Source organism: Triticum dicoccoides, chromosome 4A, assembly GCF_002162155.2.
Source record: "Triticum dicoccoides isolate Atlit2015 ecotype Zavitan chromosome 4A, WEW_v2.0, whole genome shotgun sequence".
Lineage (NCBI taxonomy): Eukaryota > Viridiplantae > Streptophyta > Magnoliopsida > Poales > Poaceae > Triticum > Triticum dicoccoides.
The window spans coordinates 48,906,192-48,923,105 of NC_041386.1; the positions used below are offsets into that span (position 1 = coordinate 48,906,192).

Below are 16,914 nucleotides of genomic sequence, written 5' to 3' on the forward strand. Positions count from 1 at the left end.
CATGAATTTATCCCTCTATATCATGTCATCTTGCTTAAGGCGTTACTCTGTTTTTAACTTAATACTCTAGATGCATGCTGGATAGCGGTCGATGAGTGGAGTAATAGTAGTAGATGCAGAATCGTTTCGGTCTACCTGTCACGGACGTGATGCCTATATACATGATCATGCCTAGATATTCTCATAATTATGCACAATTCTATCAATTGCTCAACAGTAATTTGTTCACCCACCGTAGAATACTTATGCTCTTGAGAGAAGCCACTAGTGAAACCTATGGCCCCGGGTCTACTCTCATCATATCAATCTCCATCACTTTTATATTATTTTGCTATTTACTTTGCCTTTACTTTTTACTTTGCATCTTTATATCAAAAATACCAAAAATATTCTATCTATCAGATCTCACTCTCGTAAGTGACCGTGAAGGGCTTGACAACCCCTAATCGCGTTGGTTGCGAGTATGTATCGCTTTGTGCAGGTACGAGGGACTTGAGCGTGGGCTCCTACTGGATTGATACCTTGGTTCTCAAAAACCGAGGGAAATACTTACGCTACTCTGCTGCATCATCCCTTCCTTTTTAGGGAAACCAACGCAAACTCAAGAGGTAGCAGAGGGGCAGATATAGTGGCTGGAGGAGGAGGAAGAATGGCTAATTTTTTGAATAGCGCCACACAAGGATCTAAAAGTATAAGGTAAACACGATTGATATTGAATCAATAGAATATATATATATATTCCCTCCGTTCCGAATTACTTGTCTTAGATTTGTCTAGATACGAAGGTATCTAGCACTAAAATGAGTCTAGATACATCCGTATCTAGACAAATCCAAGACAAGTACTCCCTCCGTTCCAAATTACTCGTCGCTGAAATGGATGTATCTAGAACTAAAATACATCTAGATACATCCATACGTGCGACAAGTAATTCGGAACGGAGGGAATAATTCGGAACGGATGGGAGTATTAACTAGTGTACCGAAAAAGAATGAAAGGAGAGATTAACAAAAAAATCAAGCGAATCTTTTCGAAGAAAACTTAAAATCCAAACTCGTTGACAAATCCAGAGCAGTACAAACCAGATTCAGCCATCTCGTCGGCCGCACGCATCCAACCATAGGGCCCGCTACTGTACAGCCCTACCCAGCCCAAGTCGGTTTTCCCCAATCCAGTCATCTCGTCGGCCGCACGCATCCACCCCATCACCGCCGCCGTCTCGCGCCCGTCTCGTCCGGCTCGTCCCAACCTCGAGGCCACCCGCCGGCGACCGAGCGTCCATGACGGAGGAGCGCATTTCCAGGGCCTCAGACGAGCCCCCCACCGCGACCAAGCAGAGGTATGAGCTTCTTGTCCCCGCTACTTCTCCGATTTCCGAAGCTCCCGAACCCTGGAGATCCGTTCGGCGCCTAGCGCTGTTCCCCTCCTTCCACCGTCGGCCGCAAAAAAATTCGCGCCGCCCGTATTTCTCCATCGGAGGCCATAGTTGCGCGATGTGAGGGCTGGGCTGAAACGTGTGCGGTTGCCTGTCAGGAAGAAGAGGAAGTGGGATCAGCCCGCAGAGGACTTGGTCGCCGCGGCTGCGGCTGCTGCTGCTGCTGCGGGACTGCCCGTGTTGAACGTCGCAGCTCTGGCCGGCGTTCAATTCCCTGGCACTACTGCGTATCCTGCCGCCCCTTATGCTTTGCCGCCGCAGCTCGCTCCATCGGTGCTTCAGAGTGCTGCTGCTGCGATTCAGAAATTAAGTCAGGTCTGTCTTCCATGATACAGTCCCCAGTCCCCATATGAGCAATCTAGTCTATGTATTATCTGGGCACACATATTTACTATCTAGTGTTTCTTGTCGCCTCAGGCAAAACTACCGGATGAGCTTATAGCACGAGAAGTTGTTATAAATGACGCTGATCCATCTGTGCGATATAAGCTCACGAAGCGGCAAACACAGGACGAGGTAAATCAGTAACCACGAAACAATCGTGACTGTGATGTTCTTCTTCTGTGAAAATCAGTTTCTTGACAATAAAGGTAATAACCGCTTGCTTGATACTCAACAGATTCAAAGATGCACATGCACTGTCATCATTACAAGGTATCCTGACATGCACAATTGGTGTCCACTCATTATTGACTTGGGACGATGCCTTTCTGATATTTATTTGACCCGCCCAGGGGAAAATACCATCCTCCTAATGGACAGCCTGATGGCGAGAAGCCACTCTATCTACATATCTCTGCAGGATCTCAGGTAAATAATGCCCACACGATGATATCTTAAAGTTCCACTTCACTTCTTTGATTTTCTGTTATTCCTGGAGTAAACTTCAACTGCTTTGTAGTCTACCTTTCTGTGGGAAAGTTCTCTGGAAGCTGAAGAAATTACCATGTTGCAACCTTTACAGTCCAATACAATACTATTAATCACTGTTTCGAGGGGCTATATAATATCTGTTCAATCTTGTTGCAAGTTTGTAATTTATTCTCCACGTTCTGTTATGTCATTGTCTTTTTTTTGTTTTGTGTCAAATTGGACTCAGTACGGACATGTTGATGGGTTACCATCATTTTGAAATTCGAAATTGTCAAGTTCAGATTGCCTGTTATTTGTTCAACTGTAAATGCTTTGCAAGGGTCAGGACTTAAGTTCATAACTGTCTGAATTCTGCTTAGTTAGGGCGCTCATATTATATGTCTTTTCGTGTTAATTGTCATGAAGCAGTAGTAGTGCCAATGGTAATATTTGAAGATAATATACTAGTTTTGTAACTTGTGGTGATGCGGGATGCACCATGCCTGTGTTCTTGGCACAGTACACTCTATCTGTGTAATGACTTCCTCTATTCATTATATAAGTGTTATTATCATATTTTTCTGTTACTATAGAACTAAACAATTACAATGGCTTACACATAGCAGCATTTTTTAACTACTTTCTAGTTAGAGTTAGATAATGACAAACTAACCTTTTTCCCGCTTTAGCTAAAAGATACCGCTGAGCGCATTAAAGCAGTTGATCTTGCAGCCTCAATGATCGAGGACATCTTGAAACATGGCCAAATGCCAGAAGCCACATCAGCCAATTTCCCTTCTATCCAGAGCAACAGACAGGTCTCTCCTTCATATCTCAGTCTGCTTAACTTGATAATTTAGTGGACGGAAAACACCTAATAGAACAGTACATCGTGCGTTATTTACGGCATTTGTTAGTACTCGGTCTAATTATTTTCTGAACTCATCCTTTGTCCGCATTTATGTCGATTTGTATTGATAGAATGCAAGTGTTGGCATAACATTAAATACTCAGATATATGGATGATGCTTGTTACAATGTTTGCTGAGTAAATGTAAGTATGTAAATCATTTCCAGTGTTGATTTTTCAGGTATGTGCCGATAATAGATCTTCTGATTAGGAAAACACAGCTTAAGAAGTTATGCAGCTAAATACTTACAAAGATTGCATCATTTGGGGAAATATCGCTCTATGGCCTTTCATTGGCTCCTTTTGCTGGAAAAGGATGCATCGTGCAAATGAAAAAAATACCAAGAAAAAATTGATAAGCTGTGAATGTATATGTGATAATAACGGTAGCCATAAAATAAAGAAAAGCGTTGATCCTTCATCGAAATTGTGGCACTGCTGTTTAGGTTACATTCAGAGAGGGAGGATGGAAATCTCGTTAAGTAATTCTTCATTCATTAGACTTTATGACTTCCAAGCCAATGTATATTGATTGTATAAAGGGAAAATATGTTAGAACAATCGCGAAAGGAGCAACTAGAAGCACAAAACATTTTGAATTAATTCACAATGACATTTTGAATTGATGATGTCCAGAAGGCGATTAAAGAGAAGAAAGATTGCTTCAAACGCCTATACCTGGATAGGAGTGCAGACAACATAGAGAAGTACAAGATGGCGAAGAAGGCCGCAAAGCGAGCTGTTGGTGAAGCAAGGGGTCGGGCATATGAGGACCTCTACCAACGGTTAGGCATGAAGGAAGGTGAAAGGGACATCTATAAGATGGCCAAGATCCGAGAGAGGAAGACGAGGGATATTGGCCAAGTCAAATGCATCAAGGACGGAGCAGGCCAACTCTTGGTGAAGGACGAGGAGATTAAGCATAGATGGCGGGAGTACTTCGACAAGCTGTTCAATGGGGAGAATGAGAGTTCTACCATTGAACTGGACGACTCCTTTGATGAGACCAGCATGCGTTTTGTGCGGCGAATCCAGGAGTCTGAGGTCAAGGAGGCTTTAAAAAGGATGAAAGGAGGCAAGGCGATGGGCCCTGATTGTATCCCCATTGAGGTGTGGAAAGGTCTCGGGGACATAGCGATAGTATGGCTAACCAAGCTTTTCAACCTCATTTTTCGGGCAAACAAGATGCCAGAAGAATGGAGACGGAGTATATTAGTACCAATCTTCAAGAACAAGGGGGATGTTCAGAGTTGTACTAATTACCGTGGAATTAAGCTAATGAGCCATACAATGAAGCTATGGGAGAGAGTCATTGAGCACCGCTTAAGAAGAATGACAAGCGTGACCAAAAATCAGTTTGGTTTCATGCCTGGGAGGTCGACCATGGAAGCCATTTTCTTGGTACGACAACTTATGGAGAGATATAGGGAGCAAAAGAAGGACTTGCATATGGTGTTCATTGACTTGGAGAAGGCCTATGATAAGATACCGCGGAATGTCATGTGGTGGGCCTTGGAGAAACACAAAGTCCCAGCAAAGTACATTACCCTCATCAAGGACATGTACGATAATGTTGTGACAAGTGTTCGAACAAGTGATGTCGACACTGATGACTTCCCGATTAAGATAGGACTGCATCAGGGGTCAGCTTTGAGCCCTTATCTTTTTGCATTGGTGATGGATGAGGTCACAAGGGATATACAAGGAGATATCCCATGGTGTATGCTCTTTGCGGATGATGTGGTGCTAGGGGGTAAATAGGAAGTTAGAGTTATGGAGACAAACCTTGGAATCGAAAGGGTTTAGGCTCAGTAGAACTAAAACCGAGTACATGATGTGTGGTTTCAGTACTACTAGGTGTGAGGAGGAGGTTAGCCTTGATGGCCAGGTGGTACCTCAGAAGGACACCTTTCGGTATTTGGGGTCAATGCTGCAGGAGGATGGGGGTATTGATGAAGATGTGAACCATCGAATCAAAGCCGGATGGATGAAGTGGCGCCAAGCTTCTGGCATTCTCTGTGACAAGAGAGTGCCACAAAAGCTAAAAGGCAAGTTCTACAGGACGGCGGTTCGACCCGCAATGTTGTATGGCGCTGAGTGTTGGCCGACTAAAAGGTGACATGTTCAACAGTTATGTGTGGCGGAGATGCGTATGTTGAGATGGATGTGTGGCCACACAAGGAAGGATCGAGTCCGGAATGATGATATACGAGATAGAGTTGGGGTAGCACCAATTGAAGAGAAGCTTGTCCAACATCGTCTGAGATGGTTTGGGCATATTCAGCGCAGGCCTCCAGAAGCTCCGTTGCATAGTGGACAGCTAAAGCGTGCGGAGAATGTCAAGAGAGGGCGGGGTAGACCGAATTTGACATGGGAGGAGTCCGTTAAGAGACCTGAAGGATTGGAGTATCACCAAAGAGCTAGCTATGGACAGGGGTGCGTGGAAGCTTGCTATCCATGTGCCAGAGCCATGAGTTGGTTGTGAGATCTTATGGGTTTCACCTCTAGCCTACCCCAACTTGTTTGGGACTAAAGGCTTTGTTGTTGTTGTTGTTTCACAATGACATCTGTGGTACTTTTCCCGTGAAATATGCGGATGGATTCGACGCTTTGTCACTTTCATGGATGACTTCTTACATTTATCCCATCCATGATTCTGAAGCACCCGAAAAATTTGATGTATTAAAGGCTTAGGTTAGGATCAGATCCCTAACCTTTACAACTAACAGAGCAGAACCTTCCCATAGCACTGTCCTAGATTTAGGATCTTTTCATGGCACAGTTCAAGTCTTCCCTTCTTTTTTGGAGGCGAGAATCAGCTGTAAAATAGTTATGGTATTACTATGTAATAAAATTTTCGTTACTAGATTAACACCTTCCTTCTTATTTCACAGGCTGTTCCTTTTAGCGCCTCAATCTTTTTGGGTTTTGACGCAGATCCATCATTGAACGTTGCAGCTCGCATCCGTGGACCAAATGTATGTTCTTGGAAAACGATAAGCGACACTGGTTAAATTTAATCATGTTATTCTTGATATCCCTCTTTTATTTGTCAATAGTCTTGTTTTATTTCCTCTTTGTTGAAAAAAGAACTAATTGTGAATGCTTTCTCTGACATCCCAATCGGATGGGAAAAACTGTTCTTGTTCTGCTGGTGCTTCTGATTTGTTTATGCAGGATCAGTACATAAATCACATTATGAATGAAACAGGGGTCACTGTTGTACTAAGAGGAAAAGATTCAGGGAACCTTGGCAATTGTCATGCTGAAGGTTGGTGATTTGTAGTAGCTTCTGGAAATTTGTATCTTGCAAGCCTGTATTTATCTCGTAATGTCTATTGCAGCATCACAGCAACCTCTGCACATGCACCTATCAGGTGTGCATTTGAAGAGCCTAGAAGCTGCAAAGGTTTTAGCAGAAAACCTTCTAGATACAATAGCAGCGGAACTTGGCGCTTCCAGGTCTGTATATTTTGACCAGGTTTAATCCCCTTAATAGTTTTATTTGTTTCTCTGGCTACATCAGAACAATTTTGCATTCTATTTCTACCAAACCAATGGGATCGATTTGCTGACTAGCATAATGCAATAATATTCATACTTTACTGTACTTATATGCTATGATTAATGACTAACTCACTTGTGATTCTGTTAGTTTATCCTTTGGAATACTGTAAGAATATGACTCTATTAATGTACTTGTACCAGTTAACACAGTATCTAGCTTACAACATCAGCGAAGCAAGAAATTAGAAATGTCTTGGCATATATTCTCACTATGTTTTTTGTATGACAGAATTTCTTCTTCAAAAGTATATGGTGCTGTTCCACCTGCTCAGCAACTGTTGACTGGTGTGCACACCTCGGGAACATCAGACATGTGTGTGTCAACTGGAGCATCACATTCCTTTGCCCCTACTGGAGTTACTTCTCCCATAGCTGCCCCTTCAGTGACACTTCAATCTGGGGCGCCAACTTATTCCGGGATTCTCCCACCCAGTAACCTGATCTATCCTAGTCAAGCAGCAAATCATGGGGCTCTTTACAATGGCTATGGAGACATCTATCCCCAGGCAACTCCATTGCAGCAGGTGGCATTAACACTCAAGCATGCTTCATCTTCGACAACTCAGGTTATTCCAGTGGCATCCACATCAGCAAGCATGACGACAAGTGTGAACACAAGTACAAAGTTGGAGGCAGATAAACGCTCAGAGGAGGAAATTCCAGGAACTGCCAACAGCAGATCTTCAGGTGCGGATTATTTGAACTGATTCAACTGCTACATCTTGGACTTGATATTTGATCACAGCTACACTCTTCCCAAGCCAATCTCTTGCAGCCTTCAGTCTACCCCTCAGAAAAATTCCCCATCCATCATTCACCCCCACTGCTCGCCCCTTCCTCTCCATGTCTATCCCCACATTACCACCCTAGTTGAACTGTTCTCAGTGGCTCACCTTTTCCAGCTTACCTTGTGCCATCTTTGATAAGATCACTATCTGATGTCTTATCTACACGAATTCAAGGCAAATATTGCTAGTGGAGAACCCGTATGAATTTTGTTTGTTGTATATCTTGATTTTATGAAATCTTTATCAAATCTTTGCATCATCCTAATCTTAAATGTGATTTCAGCATGTTATATTAAGAAAGTGATGTTAACATTGTAGCACCTACAGAGTTTAAACTAGAGACACACTTTTGATTATTAAGGAGTTTCTGGTGCAAAATAGCAATGTTCTGCAGTTTGCCATAGGATATTGTATCTGATAACACTGACCACACTTGAATAGTTTGAAAACTTTGAAAATAACAATAGCACTTCATGTTATATTTTTCTTGTTTTAAACTGGAAATGGACCACACAAATAGATTTGTGAAATTTGCTTTTTCATTAAGCAATTTCAGTTCCTGCAATGTAGGGGAACTTTACATTTCATATAGCTAAAAACTATTGTAACTTGTAAGTTGATGACTGCCAGATTCACATATTCATTTTTTTGGACCGTCTTATCTGCTTCTAACATATAATTTCATTCCAGGTATTTTCTCTGACCATGTCTGAAGCTCGCAGGGTGGTAATAGATCTATATGTGTTCTTTTTTCCTACAGGGTTTATTCCAAGTTGGAGTTTGCAATCGCGATGGTGTTTTGCTGATAAGATATGCAGGGTTATTCTGCTTGTGAATTGGATGATTACTTCTATTTTCTTGTTGCTAATGCAAAGTACCCTTGTTTTCAATCTGTTGCTGCCAGCATGCAGACTTCATTAAATGACAATTAACATTGCTACCATACGCTTCAGCAAATGACTATTAACATCGCTAGCAATATGGCATTCTTGGCTGATACGGTTTCCTTAATAGGTATTGGTATTAATCTGGTTAAGCTCCACTTTATTCCTCTGAGAAAATGCCTACAGTTCTGCATTTAGAAAACTTGCTCGCTTAGTCACAGTATATAATAACTAGTACAAATTTTACTATTTTTTGTTTAGAACGAAATGGCTTTATTAGACACTTATAGGGAAGCTTTCCTTATTTTCTTAGTTGTACAAACATTGCCGTCCCCAACTTGCTAAGTCGGCATGATTAATGGTTTTCCATATGTCATGTTTACCTGTGCTGCAATTCGATATAATTCATGTATTTATGCACTGGTGGTGCTGTTTGTGGACAGTAGTTGCTGATTTCATCCTTCTTTTGCATTTTACCATTAATATGCTTTAATTTAATTCAATGCAAAGGAATTTGATGGGAAAGTGTTTTTGTTTCATGTTTCCAGAACTCACAACAGGGGTCCAAATTTGTTAAGACAGGTTTAGATGATCTAGGTAAAATGAACAGTTCATCGGTTGCAGCTACAATGAAAGTTCAGCCTGGATCAAATAGGATACTTCCACAAGATCCACATCCATCTCATCCATCTGTATACACTAGCATGCCGCCACCACCACCACCCAAGAACATGTCACTGCCATATCCCAATAGCATGCCACCGCCACCGCCCAGGAGCATGCCTCCGCCACCACCTAAGTTCCCTTCAAATGAAGTGTTAAGAAATGAGAACAGGCATTCAGCTGTAAAGGAGCTGCTGGCGCCTCCGAGATCGAGTTCTGCTGCACCACCTCCGAAGGAGCCTAAAGAGGAAAAGCCAAGCAGTGCATCTGTTTCCGGTAATAGAGGAGAACCATGATATAACCTTTTGTATATAGAGCTAATCTAACTTCTGTAAGCTTATATTATCTCTGCATCCATTTTCAGATACTCTGCTGAAGCTTATGGACTACGGGGATGATGATGAAGAGGACGACGACTAGCGTGCCTGGAGGGAATACAGCTCCCAGTTCAGGGCAGAAGCCGTTTTGGTCTGTGCGAGAATGAGCGTGTAATGTAACTGTACTGTGGGTAACACTAGTGCGGTGAATTGGAAATGCAGGTAGACAGCTTAATTACCTGTCCTGATGCATTTTCTCAACGCAACAAGTCGTTGAGCTTGTCATTTTGTATCAGTGTTATCAGGTCAACAGATACCCCTGATCTGGATACACGTGATTTTCCCATCTGAAGTGCAGTCAGTAATGAGCATGGTTCCTTGAGTATTCTTTCGATATGTTTATATGTGTTTAGGTGCTGTTAGCATTGTACTACTCCCTCCGTTCTAAATTATTTGTTTTGGATTTGTCTAGATACGGATGTATCTAGACTCATTTTAGTGCTAGATACATCCGTATTTAGACAAATCTAAGACAAGTAATTCGGAACAAAGGGAGTACCTTTTTATAAACTGTGTACAATCAAATACTCCCTCCGTTCCAAAATAGATGACTCAACTTTGTATTAAAGTCATCTATTTTGGAACGGAGGGAGTATAATATAATCTATTCACACACGACGGCGGCCTTACAGCTGCATAAAGCCTCTGTTTGCCGTTTGGAATACGAGTTTGGTACGACACGAAACAGTTCAGTTCCAAGACGGATAAAGAAAGTTTTACGCGACCCTGAACACATGGCACGGCACCTGAGCGTTGTTCTCATCTTTACCTCTCTTCTTCCTTTTGTGAACGTCTGAACTTTCTTTTGTCTATGGCTTAGCTTAGACGTCACTCGTTCCTCGGGCCATCTGCTGATATTCTGCTCCATAAAACTATTGACTCGCTTCCCCTATTAGTATCATCAGTATATATATTTATAGTGTGCTGCTGGCGGTCTGTGAGCTCTAGGGATGAAGTCGCCGCCGGGAACGACGATGGTGGCGGCGCTGGTGCATCTGCTGGCCGCCTTCAGCGCCGCCGTGTTGGCCGCTGCCGGCGGCGAGCAGCCGCTGTCGAAGATCGGCATCCACCGGGCCACCTTGGCGATCCATCCGGGCGCCTCCGTCGACGTCTCGCCGCTGCTCCTCGGCCTGCAGGTGAGCTTTCCCCACCATCGTTCCTTCTTCCCGCCCCGCGAGCACCATGCGCATGAGGTCCAGAGCTTGAGCATTTTGGTCCCATCTAGAATTAAATTTGGTCAATCAGTATCAGTACCAGTACGACTGTAGCTGCTGATAGATAGAGAACCAAAGGGTCACATTTGACTGAAGCAGTCGATACACTGTCAGATTAATCGGCTGCACCACATTTGTTACAGGGGCAGGACCAAGAATGGGTGACCATCGGATTTAACAACCCCAAGCCATCCAAGGATGACTGGATTGGGGTCTTTTCCCCTGCTAATTTCAGGTAAGATGCACACCTTGACCATGATTTGCCCTTGTGTGACAGTTTATTCTTCTCCGCTTCTCGTTGCTGAATTGAAGGGCTTCATTAAGAGAGCAGAAAAGTTTGATGGATTGGACACTGGCTTACTCACAGATTCGTTTTGCTGTATTTATCAGTGACTCCATTTGCCCGTCGGAGAACCAATGGGTCGAGGCCCCTCTTTTGTGCACGGCTCCTATTAAGGTTGGTGTCATTCTCCGCGATTCTTCCTCCGTGTGTGACCTCGGAACATTTTTAACATATGCTGAATAATGAGGTATCATCTTTGGCAGTTCCAATATGCAAACTATACGACGTCCGACTATGCGAAGACCGGAAAGGGGTCCTTGAGGCTTCAGATAATTAATCAGAGGAGTGATATATCATTCGCATTGTTTTCTGGAGGACTCTCAAATGTAAGTACGAATGCTCCTTGTTTGTTCATATCGGAGCTCAGCTCACTACGCTGAACCACAGGGTGTTGGAAGTTGGAACTGAACATCGTTCATTTTTTTTTCTGGGGGAAAGAGTTGAAGAGTGATCACTCTGATTTTGTGCATGGTAGATTGATAGCCAATGCTGTTTTTCTTTTCTTAGACCATGACAGTTAATGCCGTTTCAGCTGAGATACACTGGAGTAATATTTATTTTAGCCTTCTCATTTTTTATTAGTGCCATGACTTTTAAATAGTGCTTGCTCTAACATGGCTACTTGCATCTTTTCTATATAATATAACAGCCGAAGCTTATCACACGTTCAAATAGCATAACTTTCGCAAACCCGAAGGCTCCTGTGTACCCACGCTTGGCACAAGGAAAGTCCTGGGATGAAGTAAGTACCATTTCCTTAAATATTTCATTAATGAATGGGTATAAACTGAACATTGTATATTGTGACATAAGGAGGAAAAAAACACCAAATGCAAATAGATGAGAAATCTAGCTTATTACTTTCACCGTTTCTGTAACAAAAGCTATACACAAAGGAGCTGGAATTTCAGAGCGACTGAAACAGGAATTTAATGTCTTTCAGATAGTTCTCATTTAGGGTAGTACTTGTAGGTTTTATGTTCAGAATTGTTCTTTGTCTTCAAAGTTTCTTGAAGAAATATGTTCCTAGCGCTTCTGTAAATTATACTGTACCATATTTTCAGAGTTTCTTGATTGATGTTAAATGACTTGATGCTAGATGACAGTGACATGGACAAGTGGATATAGTACGAAGGAGGCTACACCGTTTGTTGAATGGGGCATACAAGGGCAAATCCAAATCCTTTCTCCTGCAGGCACCCTTACGTTCAGTCGCGACACTATGTGTGGTCAGTAACTCTTACCATGTATAACGGAACTAACATCTTTATAAGGTCTGAAACAAAACAGAAAATTGTATTGAAAGAAGATTATAATTGCCGAACAGTTCTTATTGTATATAGCATGGCAGAGTTCTGAATGAAGCACGATTAACACGTACCTTCTGATTAAGCCCATAAGGCATATGACATAGTGTTTTATTATGATTTTACAACAGGCCCACCTGCTAGGACAGTTGGATGGCGCGATCCTGGTTTCATACATACAAGCTTCCTCAAGGACCTATGGCCTAATCTTAAGTAAATTAGTGTTCATAAGCTTGGTCTATTTGCACATGTGCTCCTAGTATTAGCTATTCAATTGTACAAGTGCAAGCACCTCGGAGATTTACAGGCGAGTGCAAATTTCAGGTACACGTACAGGATTGGCCATCGGCTATTCAATGGTCAAATTGTTTGGGGACGTCAGAATAGCTTCAAAGCACCTCCCTATCCTGGGGAGGATTCTTTGCAACGTGTTGTCATATTTGGAGATTTGGGCAAGGTGAGTTCTGTGCCACTTCACCAGTATGATTTCTGCGATTTTAAAATAAATTAAAAGCTGTAAGAGCATGGGGCAGAATTATTAGATTACTGATTAGCCTATGGAAGTATTTCATGGCAGACGCCATTTTAGCATATGTTGATTTCTGGTCCGTCTTATCTGCACTCGAGTTGAACTATGAATATATAAGTATATAACGAAAGAATGTGCGTTTTATTGTTGTTAAGAGTACCAATCCTTTTTGTCACAGCATCCATGCTGTACTTTCAGTTAGGCTTAGCAAAAACCTGTTTTCTTAAGTTTTACCATGTTGAGTTAAAGTAACAAGTACTAAAAAGTAAAATAAGAACATTAATTGTGTTCTACTTTTCGTAAAATACAAGAGAAATTTGTTAGGAGGAAATAGATGAGCTTATTTTTTCTGCCTGGCTTCAACACTGGCAATTGAACTCTTTGCTCAGGCCGAGATTGATGGCTCAAACGAATACAATGACTTTGAGCGTGGTTCAATCAACACAACTTACCAGCTAGTTAAGGACTTGAAGAATATCGATATGGTGATGCATATCGGAGACATCTGCTACGCCAGTGGTTATCTGTCACAGTGGGATCAGTTCACTGCACAGGTTGAACCCATTGCTTCTACAGTACCTTACATGGTGGCAAGGTACTCCAACTTAGTGACAATAGAAAATGGGGTAAACACAAGATGGAGCAAAGTAGGCTCTGTTCTTCTCTGATGATATTGATGATTTGTCATTTGCAGCGGTAACCACGAAAGAGACTGGCCTGGATCAGGATCCTTTTATGGGACTCTGGACTCGGGCGGTGAATGCGGCGTGCCAGCTCAGAACATGTTCTATGTGCCAGCAGAGAACCGTGAGCAGTTCTGGTAGGCTGGCATTTCCTTCCTTTCTGAATTTGTTCAGGATATGACATGAAACCTGAACATGTCTCCAATCACATTTGAATCTCTTCTCATACAGTCAGCACTCATGATCATCGATCCTTCCTTCGACCTTCTGTGTAGGTACTCGACGGACTACGGGATGTTCCGGTTCTGCGTAGCCAACACGGAGCTGGACTGGCGGCCAGGCACCGAGCAGTACAAGTTCATCGAGCACTGCTTGTCGTCCGTGGACCGGCAGAAGCAGCCGTGGCTCATCTTCCTCGCCCACCGCGTCCTGGGCTACTCGTCGGCCACCTTCTACGGCGCCGAAGGGACGACGGAGGAGCCCATGGGGAGGGAGAGCCTCCAGCTCCTCTGGCAGAAGTACAGGGTCGACATCGCCATGTATGGCCACGTCCACGGCTACGAGCGAACGTGCCCAGTCTACGAGGTACGCAGCTAGCCCCTGCCTCTGCCTCTGTCCATGGCTGTGGCCGTGGTGTCCTCACGCTAGCTCACGGCAGGGGTCTTTGTGAGAATGCAGAACGTGTGCGTGGCCAAGGGGTCGGACCGGTACAGCGGCGCGTTCACGGCGACGACGCACGTGGTGGTGGGCGGCGGCGGGGCGAGCCTGGCGGAGTACACGGCGGAGCGGGCGCGGTGGAGCCACGCGCAGGACCTGGACTACGGGTTCGCCAAGCTGACGGCCTTCAACCACACGACACTGCTCATGGAGTACAAGCGGAGCAGGGACGGCAGCGTGCGCGACAGCTTCACCGTCTCGCGCGACTACCGCGACGTCCTTGCCTGCGGCGTCGACAACTGCGCCAGCACCACCATGGCGTCCTAGAGCGCCGCTCCTTTCGCTGCGGCTCGGCTCTGTTGTTGTTGTTGGATCGATGGATGCAATTTTGTTCTCGTGATGATACTTGGATAGATATGCAGTGTTCAGTTCATAGATGACTGAGAAACCCATGCAGAGGCGTTTCGAGTTTCGATATTTTCTTGAAGTGTTTCCATATTTAAAAAAAATCCCTTATTAAAAATGAACTAAAATAAAAGTGTTCATGAATTAAATTTTTTTGACATGTTTTCATATCCCTGATTAAAGAAAACATTAAACACATTCCATCATACAAAACAATGTTCGTGGATTTAAAAAAAGTTCCAAGTTTCAAAACACGTTCATTAATTTTAAAAACGTTCCTGAACTATAAAAATGTTCCCAACTAGAGCATTGGTGAATTTTCAAAAAGGTTTCCGAATTTAAAACATGTTCACAAATTTGAAAAATACTCCCATATTTCATAAATGTTTCACGGATTTGTTAATTTTCCTCGGATTCCAAAAAATATTCAACATTATAAAAATGGAATAAGAATAAAATCCTGTAAAATCAACAAAGAAAAGACACAGTATAATTCTCCATGGAAAGTTCTAGACCATCCGAACACCGGTGGGAAAAGACATAAGAAAAGCCGGAAATGGGCCAGCCCATTGAGAGTGTGCCAGCGCTCGGGGTGCATTTATGTATCAACCCGAAATAACTAACTAATTATGGTGTACTTTTTGCAAAGGTTACTCCCACCTCTTCAGATTGGGACAAATGATGCACATATAGTGCGCCTTCACGAGAAGGGAAAAGACATAAGAAAAGCCAGAAATGGGCCAGCCCATTGAGAGTGTGCCAGCGCTCGGGGTGCATTTATGTATCAACCCGAAATAACTAACTAATTATGGTGTACTTTTTGCAAAGGTTACTCCCACCTCTTCAGATTGGGACAAATGATGCACATATAGTGCGCCTTCACGAGAAGGAAATCCGTGTCTCGCGCGAAAGAAAAAAAATATGTTTTTTTCTTTTTCGAGAGGCATAGTTGAAATAAATCAGTGTCTTTCGCGAAGAACACACACACATACATTTTTTTCCTTATTTTCAAGAGGCACAACTCTGCCTCTCGCGGAAAAAACAAAAAAAGAAAAAACTCTTTTCTCCTTTCTCCGAGAGGCACAACTCACGTAATCAAAATATGTACCTTGACGAGAAGTAAATATGTGCCTCTCGTGGTTGCCAAAACATTTTCCCCTTTTTCTGAGAGGCACAACTCGCGAGAGCAAATATGTGTTTCTCGCAGGAAAAAGAAAGAAAACATGTTTTTTCGTGCAAATTTGTTTTTCTCCAGAACCTAAGAAAAACTGGGAGGAAACCGGAAAAGCTGAAAAAACAAAAAATCATCTAAAAGCTAAAAACACGTACAGAAAAATAAATAAGTAAAATTCATAGATCGCGTCCAGCACGCGACACGTGGCGACGACTGAGAGCGCACCAAGTGGCACGCCCCAGCCAACCAAAAGTGACCCTTACAGAGGCTCCCAAAGGAGTACTCGTCGATTAATTGCTCTTGTATCCACCGCGCTGTCACAAAAGAAAAACATGTATCGCCCGCGGGTCAATCCCATTTTACGCCCGCAGGCGGCAAATAGTCATGGCTTCGCTGAAGCAAGCCTTCAGTTGGGCTGGCCCACGTACATGTTCATGCGATGTTTTCATTCGCTGCTGTTTCCTGCGGGTTTTTGTTCTGTGGGTTTTCACTTCTGTTTTTTTCACCATTTGTCCAGGTTTTAGTCTAGTTATTCCGGTTTTTTGTTTTTATATTTATTCTCAGTTTTTTCCTTTTACGTTTCTATTTCTGCTCCTATTTTTTTCTTTCCTTTGTATATTCTCTATCTCTATCTATCTACAATTATACTACTTAAGAAACACATTAGTATGGGCAGGCAAAACACATGCAAACGTAATAAAATATATTAAAATTTCATTGTGCACTATGAATATATTAATGATAGATTAAGAAAATGTTCACGTTTTATCATGAAAAACTCCACCCTGCATTGCAAAAATGTTCATCGTGTGTTACAAAAATGTTCATCATATACTACAAAATGTTCATTGTGTATTTGAAATCTGATCATCCCATATTATGAATTTTTTTTGACCTGTGTTGCAAATGTTCATTGTGTATTTCAAATTTGTTCAACGTTTTTAACAAAAGAAGTTCACTGTTTTTTTAACTTTGTTTCCACGAGAATGACAAATTTGCTTCATGTGAAGGCACAAATTTGTTTCCATGGAAAGCACAGTTGTGCTTCTCAAAAAGGAAAAAGATCTTTGCTTTCATGACAAGCACAGATTTGCTTTCGCGAGAAGCACAATGCTTCCACAAGAAG

General features: G+C 42.7%; 1 protein-coding gene and 1 pseudogene across 1 annotated transcript; both read left to right on the plus strand.

The window, feature by feature from the left end:
• The first annotated feature begins 1,141 nt into the window (after positions 1–1,141).
• LOC119284920 lies at positions 1,142–9,812 on the plus strand (annotated as a pseudogene).
• Positions 9,813–10,247: 435 nt separating this feature from the next.
• LOC119284921 (probable inactive purple acid phosphatase 1) lies at positions 10,248–14,696 on the plus strand. Its single transcript, XM_037564108.1, has 12 exons — positions 10,248–10,612; positions 10,834–10,925; positions 11,081–11,147; positions 11,237–11,359; positions 11,683–11,775; positions 12,133–12,262; positions 12,472–12,553; positions 12,665–12,797; positions 13,259–13,464; positions 13,564–13,689; positions 13,828–14,137; positions 14,231–14,696. Exons 1-12 carry the CDS (start codon positions 10,427–10,429, stop codon positions 14,534–14,536), a joined length of 1,854 nt encoding a protein of 617 aa, XP_037420005.1. The 5' UTR covers positions 10,248–10,426; the 3' UTR covers positions 14,537–14,696.
• Positions 14,697–16,914: the final 2,218 nt, after the last annotated feature.